Source organism: Amia ocellicauda, chromosome 4, assembly GCF_036373705.1.
Source record: "Amia ocellicauda isolate fAmiCal2 chromosome 4, fAmiCal2.hap1, whole genome shotgun sequence".
Taxonomy (NCBI): Eukaryota; Metazoa; Chordata; class Actinopteri; order Amiiformes; family Amiidae; genus Amia; species Amia ocellicauda.
The window spans coordinates 22,605,683-22,617,930 of record NC_089853.1 but is presented as its reverse complement, the minus strand read 5'-3'; the positions used below and the strand labels follow the sequence as shown (position 1 = coordinate 22,617,930).

The 12,248-nt window shown below is 35.5% G+C and overlaps 1 protein-coding gene across 1 annotated transcript in view; it reads left to right on the top strand.

Moving 5' to 3' along the window:
* The window catches only part of LOC136748011 (protein FAM227B), a 40,042-nt gene extending 27,921 nt beyond the window's left edge, over positions 1 to 12,121 (top strand). The window contains exons 11-13 of the mRNA XM_066701414.1: positions 8,982 to 9,133; positions 10,040 to 10,197; positions 11,971 to 12,121. Coding sequence (XP_066557511.1) covers positions 8,982 to 9,133; positions 10,040 to 10,197; positions 11,971 to 12,052 — 392 coding nt within the window. The 3' untranslated portion in view covers positions 12,053 to 12,121. The remainder of the gene's footprint in view (positions 1 to 8,981; positions 9,134 to 10,039; positions 10,198 to 11,970) is intronic.
* The last annotated feature ends 127 nt before the right edge of the window (positions 12,122 to 12,248 follow it).

The window sequence follows — 12,248 nt, the reverse complement described above, 5'->3', positions numbered from 1 at the left end:
TGTACTTAGATAAATGCCTTTTGCTGACCTCACTTGAAAGCAATTAGATCTTAGCCAGTCAGCTGTCACTTGGATGCAGGGTAAAAAAAAAAAGAAAAGAAAAAGTCAGTTTCTTTTTGTCAGGCTTCCAGTGGTCATCAGAGGGAGCTATAAACTTGAAGAATAGCTTATATTTCTGTGGTATGCATCAACTGTGTAATTCATTGACATTGTTGTGTTTGTAGTCTCAAATAAAGTAGATCCCCTGTTTCTTCACACTTAATTCAGTTGTCTTCTATGATTCCTTGGTCTCCAGTCTGTGGTAAATAAATGCAGTTCATAATTGACAGTTTATTAAAATAAAAAAGCTTTTCAAAGAAACTACCTGTAAAATAAGTTTCTTATTGTATCTGAGATCATTCTGAAACTAAAGTGTTTCACACAATTACTAGAAATTAACAAAATTAGATGTCATAGCTCATTCTCAATAATAAGTGTTGAACATTTGAAAATTAACAATAGGGACGTATAATATGGATTACAAGTTGCTGACACGCAGTTAACAGTGGCTGCAGGTTCTTGGTTGACTGAAAATATAACTTGGTGCAATCTTCTGTGAAAAGAAGCATTTCACATCATTTTGGAGGCTAAAGCAGAACACACTTCTAGTAGACATTGTAATTCTTAGGAGGTAACTATTCTTTGACTCTTGTATATGCATTTAAGACCCAGGGATTTACAGTTTTAAAACACCTGGCCTTTTCTTGCACTCAACACTTCAAAAGTTTACATTGTCCTTAATGATCTAGTCCCTGAGGGAGGAGAACTCATAGCTTGTTGGCTGTAGTGTGGGAACCTTCTGGACTATAAGGCAGCCTGCACTTCTTTAACCAGTCAGCGCTTATCAACACCTGATCTGTTTGGATAGGCAGATAAATCATAACTAGATGATTTCCAGAGAGGTCCACAAGGAGTGGAGAAGGTTTTTTGTTACTTCTCTCTGTTTGTATTACCTAGGTATATGGTTATTAAAGCAAACACTTGAGGCCTATTTTCTTTTAAAGGGCTGTCTGATAATCATGGCTAACCTTTGAGATGATACCAACTGAATATTCAAGTTTGAGAAACACAAAACATTACCTTCTTAAGATGGAGGGATGTATTATTCAATTGGGTTTACAGTGGAAATGTGTGTATGTGTGTGTGGTGGTGGGGTGCGTAGGAGGATGGAATCTGATATGGTAACATGATGAAACATTGCATATTTCTGCATAAAATCACACAGTGAAACATTTGTTTGTTAAATGCATCATTCTCAAAGGTGTAAACTACATTCTCGTAAAGCACTGAAGTTTATGTTAAACAAGCCACATTTTAAGCCGTTTCTGTGACATGTATATAACAGCTCTTCTGAACTTTTACTTCCACTAGCATAATTTATTTTGTGATATTTCCAATAAAGTAAATATTTACACAAAGCTTTACAATGATGTCAGGAAACTCATTTATTTGGACTCTGTTAGAAATGTTTTCTGAGAAACTTTGAAACTGGGACAGAACAATGCACTTCTGTTATTTTGGTTTGTTTAAAACAAATATGGCCATAACCGGAATTTAAATTAAACAATTGTTCAGCGACAGACAGTCTTGTAGGTCGACCGGTTCATTGAATTCTTCCATTTGCAGAAAAGGTCCCCTGTGTGATTCATCTGTCAGGACATATAAAACAAAGCACCAGTGAAATGTTGCTCTAGGTATGAAGTGCATTCAAATCCGAACATCATTGAAAACTAATAAATAAATAAATATTCATTCTGACAGTTAATGGATTTTAATTTTATGAACTGGTCTACGTCCTGCCCTGAGATTGAACATGCCTTATAATTGTGCAGAGCTGTATCAAGAACAGTTTTAAATGAAACAGGCAAATGTGTCAGGCTCCAGAAGCATCACTGCTGACAGATGTCTGTAGTAGTCTTAGGACTGCTTCCACAGTGATACACACACACAGCGTCAGCAAGGTCAGCAGCCACCGCTGTCTCTCAGGAGAGATGCTGTTTGATGCATAGCTCTTCATAAAGATGAATATGCACATTTACGGATGAAAAAGCACATCAGCGTTTTGTTTGTCCGTTTCTTATGGTGCCTTCTTCATTTTCTCATGGAGCATTTGAAAAGTATGTTGTATTGTAAGTGGCTTTGTTTTGAGAGAAAGTGTGCCGTCTTAATACCAGATGCTGATTGTCATACAGGTTGTTTAGGTTTATTGTTTCAAATTGTTGCATGTTGCAAGCAGATCAAAGAACACTTAGCAAAGAGAACCAAATTACAAGTGATTAAAGTTTACAGTAGCAGAGGAAGCATCGAGCCTTTAGGCACTCAGACTCTGCGTGAGTATGCCTCTTTAATTTCTCCCAGTCCTTCTGTTTTTATGGCAAATTGATTATTGACAAGGGCATGGGAACTCCGGAAATTATTTGCACATTTTGAAAACATGTTTCAAACAATAAAACTTTACCTTTTATTTAAATGGACTGCCATTGTTAAAGCTGCCACAGTTAATAAAATTGGACTGCTTTCACATTATTGCACTGTGACACGCAAATGTGCAGGCGACTACCAAGACAGAAGAGCTTCAGAACAATTCTCCCGGGGTTTTCTGAGCACTTGTATTGAACACTGTGCCCTATAATTTCTCCTGGATTCTAAAATGTTTATACTTAAGACAAATTGCCTCCAACTTCATTGTTTAATCGGAGATCAAATGTGGCAGAATGTTCTTACACATTTGTTAAGGAATTAATACCTCATTATAGACTATTCATTTAAACCAGAAATGCTTTAATTAAAAACAGATTACTAGTAAAAGCATTATCCTGATTTCGATCTGCCACTGTGTAACTGCTGTAATTGAATTCCAGAGAATGTCAAAAAGTACAGATGACAAATAGGCTAGTTTTATGGTTGGTAAGTCAGTCCATTTACTGAGAGTTAAATGCTGCAGATAGAGAATTTCCTTGTGCAATCCTAAGTGCTTTCTTTCATGTGCCACCAAAACCTCTTGGTCTTTCCCGTTACTAGACATTTTGTATTTGAATTATATATAGAGTGTGCTACAAATGTGACATCAAAAACATATTTTAGCAGAACTATTAAAATTTTAAATGATTGCAACAACAATTTAAGTATACAAAGCAGCTAAACACCAATGTATATTCTTCCTGTAATAGGTCTTTATTAGTTTTATAAGATAACTACTATTTTTGTCTAGCATGAGAATGTATAGTTTGTTTCTATGAACTACAAGTTACAACTACAAGCTACAAGTTTGTTTTCAAACCTTGCAAATGAAGTCTTCCTACAAGTATTCCCAAACCAAACATTGCAGTTGGTAATAATTTAGCCTACTGTTTATTAAACTCTGTTGTTATGTATATCGATACAGCTACACAGTCATTTAAGAAAATAGATTATGTTTCAGGTCAAGCTATAATTAGATTTAGTTGCTGTATTAGTGAAGCTGTTGCTCTCTGAATTCCATAATAATTGGGCTGCAGTGGGGATGGTGTATGTCAACATCTGGCTATTTATTGTAAGCCCAGTACACGTTGTTTTCTCTCTGCCTTTAAAATGTCACTAAAACTGTGTAACAAAACATCTTGTACATATTGTGAGATAACCATTCTGTATGAATAAATGTTGCAGTACATACCATCTGTACAACAAGTCGCCTTTTGTACCGTGTTTTTGCTTTTGATTTTAGTGGGAGAAGTGTCTCCAAATGTCTATCTTGGAGGTTTGTTTGTGTCTAAACTTCCCTCCTGACATCTTCCCCTTTTCTCATGAACAAAAAAGCCTGCCTGTTTTTTTTCCAAAAGCAGATTATATCACCTCTCTTGGCTGAACAAACTGAAGCGGTTTAGAGCAAAGGTTACAGTCATAAGTAATGTAGGGTTCACACGATATGAAAATTAATACATTGGATACAAGACGCAGTAGGTAATGAGGTATAGGTATTGTATTCTGAAGGAATCTCTCAGACGTCATATCCACAAAATATTTCAGTTTTCTTATGAAAGTTAAGATCAATATATATGATTGACATTTTTTATTTATTTTCAATACCTGGGCAAACCAATATTGTCTGCATGGAACATGTTATTGATTGAATATAATTTAAATTGTACTTACTTGAAGCAAACATAGTTATATTGGTGATGTCTAGTTGGAACAGTAGCCTTCAAAGAAGGGAGTTAATTTTCAGCAACTGGTTTGCTGTTCCTTATGGCACAGGAGTGCTTGAGAAACTCTCTTTTCCAGACTAATGAAGCCGGCTCTTTGAAGCTGCTCTTCCTTGATCCTAACAGAAGTAGGTGTTAATGCAACAAAGGTGACAGATAGTAACAGCTTACCAACAAGAATGAGGTGTGAAAAATCTGTCAGGGCTGAAGTTTCTAATTCTCCTCTACTGTTGTGTCTTTTTCTTTCAGACATGCCAGAATTATGAGTGTGCTCCTTAACCTTTAACTTATGTCTTTATGCTAAAAAACTAAATTAAAACTGTGCTTCTTCCCTTTAGTTTTAGAAGCTATAAGATCATTTGTAAGGTAATTTGTACATATGAATAGGATATGGTTATTAGAACATGCAAGTATACAATTAAAATAGTTTTTTCTTTATATAAAATGTGCATAGAAGAAATACAGATATTTGTAATATGTCCTGAATGAAGTAATGAAGTTTTTTCTTACTAATAAATGTTGAAATTCAATATGTTTTTCTTTTCAATATTTTCCTCCCCATTGAATTATTGTCCTTCTTTTGCTGATCGGAAAGCTTTGGAATTTAAACAAACACTTTTACCCACTCTTACAGTTTCTTTGGTTCCTGTTATTTACCTTGGGGATTAATCTGAAATTGTTATTGGTATTCATTGCGTGAGTGTATGCATATTCTGACCAGAATTTAATGTCTTACTCCTCTGGGAGACAGAAAGCATATCACACCATACCTGCTGGGATTGCATGAAAAGAAAACCGTAAATCATTTTGGGGTTTTTCCTGGCCTGTGACTCGAAACATATGCAAGATATCAGATTTGAACTTTAGATCATTTCATTATTTTTTCTTTCTATTTTAGTTTTCATGAATACTAAAATTAAAATGGCCTTATATGGCAAACTTACTTGACCATCAGACAAGTATGTGTTACACTGATGTAATTCCTTTCCTCATGTGTATTGGTAAAATGAGTCACACAGACAGGTTCAGCTACCTCCAGTATTTTAAAATGTCAGTGTTTTCCTCTTAACTGTGTGAAATGTCTTATGTTTTAATATAAATATGAAACTACTTGGTTGTATTAGGTACTTGGCTGTAAACTACTTGTCCAAATTATTTTTGACTTGTATGTAAGAAGCAGATTAATTCAATTATTGAATTTCTCATGCAGATTTAAAAGGTCAGTGGCCCATTTCTAAGTAATCTGATTTTAAAATAACGAATAACTAACCAACACCGGTCTCCCACGAGGCTCCACTGTTCTGAATGTCCATCCATATATTGACATTACAAGATTCAGGATCCATTTGCAGTAGTTTTAGAGCTGGCCCACACAATATATTACTTTTCATGTATGATTCCTTTTTTTTTTACTGAGGCTTTGCCTCCCATGAGATCCTAGTGTTTAATGAAGTCTGTGATCAGTAGCATATGGTACGCATTATTTCCTAAATGTATGAAAGACAGTTTCTACAGTATATTTAATCATTTCTTGGCTTAGATTTAACACACACAAACAAAAAGTTCATAAAATGTAGCTTAAAATGTAGAATCATAACGGTATCACAGATATTGTAAAAGGCAGTTCTAACAGAAGTGTTTTGTTTTTTACTAAATCAACTAAAATATATAACCAAATAAAGAAATGTACCTATTTTGAGCCGCCCAGTATCAATGATATTATAAAAGGGCTATTTTTACATAATGTACCTGTTAAAATGTCCAGAAGAGCTGACTGTACTGACTGTACTGATTTAAATGGAGAGCTGTGTTCCTGCGCTTTCCTGTAGGAGCTCTGCGGTCTGGTAGAAATGTAGTAGAACAATCTTGGTATCTTGGAATTAAGGTTAAGTCAACAGTACAAACACTGTGTGATTTAGTGTTTATTCCAATGCCAGTAGAATATGTTTAAGAAAAATTAAGAGTAATGAAATGAAAAAAAAACTTCCACAAATTGAAAAAAATACACAAAACAAAATGCTATACTGACAGAGGACTATTGAAGAGATTGCATAGTGGTAGGTGGCGTGATCTGCTCAGTCATTTATGGAAGAGTTTAAGGCTAGTAAAGTTCTGTTCTTACATTCTACACTGGAAAAACGGAAATTGCCTACTGCTTTGAAAAACACAATTTAATGAAAAGCTTAAATGAAACAAAGAGACACGCATCTGTCTATCCAGCCATGAACTTATTGCATACTTCTTCAAAATGTTAAATATTCTCATTCTTTCAGCCCATTACAACTGTACTGATCTCCACTCGTTCATGTTGGTTTGACAAGTCTGCTGGTGATGTCACTCACACTGGAAAAGTGTTTACCCAGCATGCTGTAGTTCAAGGTGCATCTCTGTTTTATATCATAAAAAAATTGTGAAATTTAGACAGCTCCAAAGACAGCTTTTTTCACGTTGTGGTTAAGTACATTTAAGTACATTGATGGACTTTCTGTGAAGATTCACATTATTGAAAGAAATGTGTGAAATATAAGGATGGTTAAGAAATAAGACAGTCCTTTACAGTCATTTGATTAATGTTGATCTGTGGTACTAGTTACCTTTTTTGCTGGTTTATTGGATTTATTTCCAGCCCTCTGTAATGATTCACATATTTTAACTATAATCACAATGAAATTGTATATTCTTGTAGAAATGATTAAAACAAACTTGATACAGTTTGAGCTGAATAGATTTTAGTTTAATACTTTCCCTTAGTTAGCTTGGCATACCTTCAGATGCCCTCCCCAATTTTATAAATAGATTAGCAAAATAGCATTTGAATTCTGTAAGATAAAATGTTAGAAAGCTATATTATATATTGTTTAACTTCAGCATTTGAATTATGAATTCGGTGCTTGCCAATGTAACCTCCTAGAGGCAAATGATGAATGACTGCTGCTGTCATAGATTTTACAGAACTATGTTTTGAATTATTATTTACCCTTAGAGACTATTCTTATAGTCATGATTAACTGTATGAATTTAATGTTTATCTGTGTGAAAACAAAATGTATGTTTAAAACTATAAATTGTTCAGCAAATTATGTGTTTTGGTAAGGAACCTGTAGATATTAACAAGGTTGAATTTTGTATCTGGGTTCCATGTATCGGGAAGTGAATACTTCAGTACGTGTTAAAGCACCAAAGACAAAACAAGATCTTACTGAAATCTTTCACATCCTTTCCCCTACGACAGCACTGAATGACAAAGCATTTCCAAAGTGTGAATCATAGGAAACTGGCATGTGTAAATGTCTAAATTCCTTAGGTAACCAATACTCTGGGTCACTAATGATGTTAAAATACCAATGTCTTAACCAAATTAGCTTTTTAACCACAACTGGGAATAACAGAACACATTTTTAAAAAGAACTTGACTAGTCACTTAAAAAAGCAAGCAAGAAAAAAACTTTAACACTATTGTTGTACTTGGCTTTTTATTCTGTTTCCCTTTCCATTAAAAAAAAAAGGTGACAATCCTATTTGATATAGTATAGAGTCACGAGAAGTACCTTAATTAAAAACAGTTCTGGTTTCATGTACTTCAAGAAAGTAAATTAACTTGAATATTATAGGGCTCTGTCAAAAGTATGAACACACATTCATTTCCTCAGTGGCTAGGGAATTCATAGAGCCTACTTAATACACTGACAGCTGCTGGGGGATCATTGTCTTAGCTGCTGTATCTGAAATCAAATATCAGCTGATGTATTTAAAAACAGTGTCTTTCCTTAAATAAACACGGGGGTGCTTTGGGTGGAATTAAAAATGAAAGTAATCTTTAAACAACCAGCAAAATTCTAATCCAAGGCAGCTTTTGACCAGTTTAGAAACAGTACTTTCAACTGGGTTTTGCTGTTCTTAGATCCATGCTACACAAACTACACATCCGCTGCAAAGCCTAGCCCAGCTGAGATAGCATATCCGTGGGTTGTTGTGTTTTTTCTCTGATCACAGAGGACAGCTCTTGTGTCTGTTTGGCCCTGACAGCCACCATTTAGATAAGTAGTGTCAGTTGGCTTCTGAAGCTGGGCAGTAGGTAAGCTTGTCATGCTGCTCACTCAGGCCTGTTCTTATGGGCAGAACCCTTGAAAGTCAGGAAGAGCCTTTCTGCAACCAGCTACTGCTACTCACATCCTTTATCTTTTCATCTTTCATTATTACAGTAGAGCAGAATAAAAATAAAACAAGTATAGTACACAAATATATTTTCCTTTGGGTTGTCCACTTGTTCACCAGGTCATAATGGGTCATTAACAAGCAAAGAGTTGTCAAGAACTGAGTAGACAGGAGTGTCTGTAGCCTTCTTCCACATTGGCCAAACCTTTTTCAAAAGTATAGATGACCTTGAGGGGTTGCCAAGTTGCTTAACTGGTTAAAGCCATCATTCAGAGTGTCGGATGGGCCCTATACTCCTGATATCTCTGGTGTGAATCTAAGCCATATCATTCCCTATGGGTCAACTTGTCAAAATGACTGTCCAACAGTTGTAGTGGTGAGCTGAGCTGATTTAACATTTGTCAATTCCAAATAAAAATATGAACAAAAATGTACTTTATATCAATAGATCTATACTTATAAGGCGAGGTTAAAGTTAGTCACATGTAAGTAATCTGAAGAATGTATGTATTTTAAATCATTACTGTTTGTCTTGAAAGTGATGAAAATGTATTTGTTGTAACAAGTGTTTTTTAATATACGAAAGGGCTTTCATGTATGTTTCAGGGACACAGAGTCAGATGAACTTTAACCTTGAAGAGTTAATAAGAAATACAAGGACGATGAGTGTTGTGCAGACAGAGAGCTCTGCTGCCAAGAGAGGAAGCACCGCTACAACTGATGTCAAGATAGGGGACTTTTCAAGGAAATTAAGAGAGGTTTGAATGAAAATACTGATGATGTGCTCTTTTCTTTTCTTTTCTCATAATAAGAAAGAAAGATTTTGAATAAGAAATGGCCTTCTGGCCTATCAAGGAGTGATTATTCTCAGATATGCTTGTTGGATCTCAAACATCGTTGATTCTGTCCATGAAGGATTGTGGATAACCACAGCTCTCCCAGTCACACCGTGTAGCCCTGTTCAATCAGGCTTCCATGCTTGGGAAACTCTTAATTCACTACAGCTGAATGCAATCTCTCAATGAATTTGACTTAATATAGCCACAGATTACAGACATCAAGAGGGTCCTCAAACCAATGCGAATTTTGACTGACTCCCCCTTAAAAATCCTTTAAGTGACAGAAAATTCCTTTGTAATTTTCATCATCAAATCTAAGATCATAGCCTCTGGGAACTTCGGAGTCTATTGTGTATATTTCTTAGTCACTGTGGTTTCTACAGTGACTTTCAATAATACCTTACCAGATTTCAGCCCGTGTTTTGAATCCAGCCTGAAGAACTTAGCCATTATTTTGGCGGCATCCCGGTATTTGATGTGGAATACATTATAGAATTTGAATTTGTTAAAAAGACATAATATGTACCTTAAAAATCATCACAGGCATTTTGAATTGATAATTGGTTTCTTGAACTGATGAATGCTTATGTACAAAAAATGTAATTTTCAAGCCTAAGATATGCCTACATAACATAATATTCTGTGTCACACAGTAACCCCTCCTATGTGTGTCATGAAACTGATCTGTAAACCTGGAAGATCCTGTTGATTTGTTTTTTAAATCAATGACATGTCTGAATGAAACCTTTTGGTAAACTGGTACAACCAAAAATATTATGTATTCTCTCGTGCTAATTATAACAGTCTCCTTTCCTGTTGTTCCAGTCTCATTATATTGGCCCAGGTCCAGAGTTTCAGCACGTGCTCTTCAGGATGGCTGGTCAGAGCCCCCTGGTTGCCCACTACCTTCAGCTGCGTGGCATACCTTGTACTGCAGGAGCTGACAGACACAATATTAAGCGCACAGAAATATGCAAGTTACCATATCCTTTCAGAAGCTTCCCTTATCTAAAGTGTTAAACGCAGTGAAAAACACTCTCTACATAAGGAAAGACACAACAAGACTTGCAATTTCTCAATCAAATGTACGCAAAGGAAGTTCTTTGTGAGATTTCAACTGTGTTATATTGGCCTGTAAATGATAATTTACACGAAAGAGCAATGACTTTCGGAACTGGAGTTCCTCTTCATGACTTGTGTTAACCTTCCTTTAATGTGTAATTGCTTCCAGCAGACTGTAGTTTGGGGGATTGTCTGATATGGAACCAAGATAAGTTGAGTTTTTCCCAAAGGCTTCCTCTTCGTGGAGATCATCACCGTTATCATCATCCTAACCATCATCTTCCTTTGCGAAGCAAAACACTTCCAGATGATGGCTTAAGGGAATCCCACAGTGCAACTGTATCACAGGTTGTTATTTTACTAACCTGTTGAGTGTTTCTGAGATCTCCAAACCATATTTGACTTATGTGTTAATGAGAATTTCAAGGTAATACGTTTTCATATATTTGACTGATCACATACAGCAATGATTTGAAATAACAGACATCAGGATGAGTTATATAAAGTGTTTAACTTGTGAACTCCATGTGCACGTTAAAATAAATTAGACCATTAAAAAAACTGGCATGGTTGTTGACTGCCATTCGGGTTCCTTACAGTATTGGACTATCATCCCACTCCTGGTGTAATTTGTGCCCTGGTCAATACTAAATCATACACTCATCTGCCCTCACACTTGCTTCAGGACATCTTGCATTATCTTCTAATGATGATATATGGTCTTTTTTAATTCTCACTCAGGCTTCTGTGAAAGTTGATTCTAATTGAGTCTTTATTTTGGAGAGTGTTATGGAAACTGCATAGGCCTTTCATATGCTATAAAATGTCATCCTTCAATCCCAAGTATTCTGGTGAAGCTATGCCTTATTTTAAATTTTTATTTTTAAAATATAACAAGACTATTTAACTTGTTTGCACAAAGAACACTACTATTCTGTTAAGTATATCAATTACACATCACTACTTGGTATGCTCTCTGTCTGCCAATGTATCCTCTGCAGACCCCCCCAATCTGGTTCTTATTAACAAAGACAAATTAAAAAAGAATACACACACAAATTTGATAATAAACTGCAGTCTGTTTTCCTTTGTTTACAAATTAAATCTCTTCTTTTGCTGTTTTTCAAATGTTTAAAGACTTTAGCTGTAAGGCACAGCTGTGCAGTGCTTTGTAGTGCTTTATTATCTTAATGTAAGAAGCGCGATTGATTCGCCTGTTCTTGAAGCAGCATTTTATCAAATTTAAAAACTTGACCGCAGTAACGGATGGCAAATTGTTACATATGAGAAAACCAGCAGAAGCAGACTGATCTGAATGTAAAACTGGAAGAGCAAATTAATGGATTCCAAATATATGGAGATTCACAGCACCATGTTAGATTTTAACTTTTCAGGTCTAAGTCTTTGCAGTCACTTTTAAGGTGCGTTCGTACAGAGTGAGTTTATATCTTTCTCCAAACCTTGATGGAGGAAGAACCTCTAGCTACTGTCTCTTAAGTCAGATCACAAAGAAGACAGCCTCTAGGAACCCCCCCCCCCCCCCCTTTCATTGTACTAATGCAAATTGACACTGAAAGTGAAAAGTGATTGCTCTGGATTTATAACTTTCAAACCATGTCAGAAAGTGACCGATGACTTAGATGACTGACAGCCCCAGAATGTATGGTATTTATCTTTAACTATATTGAAAGCACGCCACTAGTGCCGACTTATCGAGATGTTATTGGTGAAGCACGGCAGTTCAGCAACAAACTTCTGCAGGATTACACCCAGTAAGACAAAATCCTTTCTTCCTTTCTGCTGTAGTTGTTCACTTCAAATGTAACAATCTCTTTTACTTAATACATACTGAAGATTGTGAATGGCATGCAACCATATCTCTCTCTCTCTCACTATATATATATATATATATATATATATATATATATATGAATATGTATGTTTCTACAAATACTGCATATAGTATAACTCA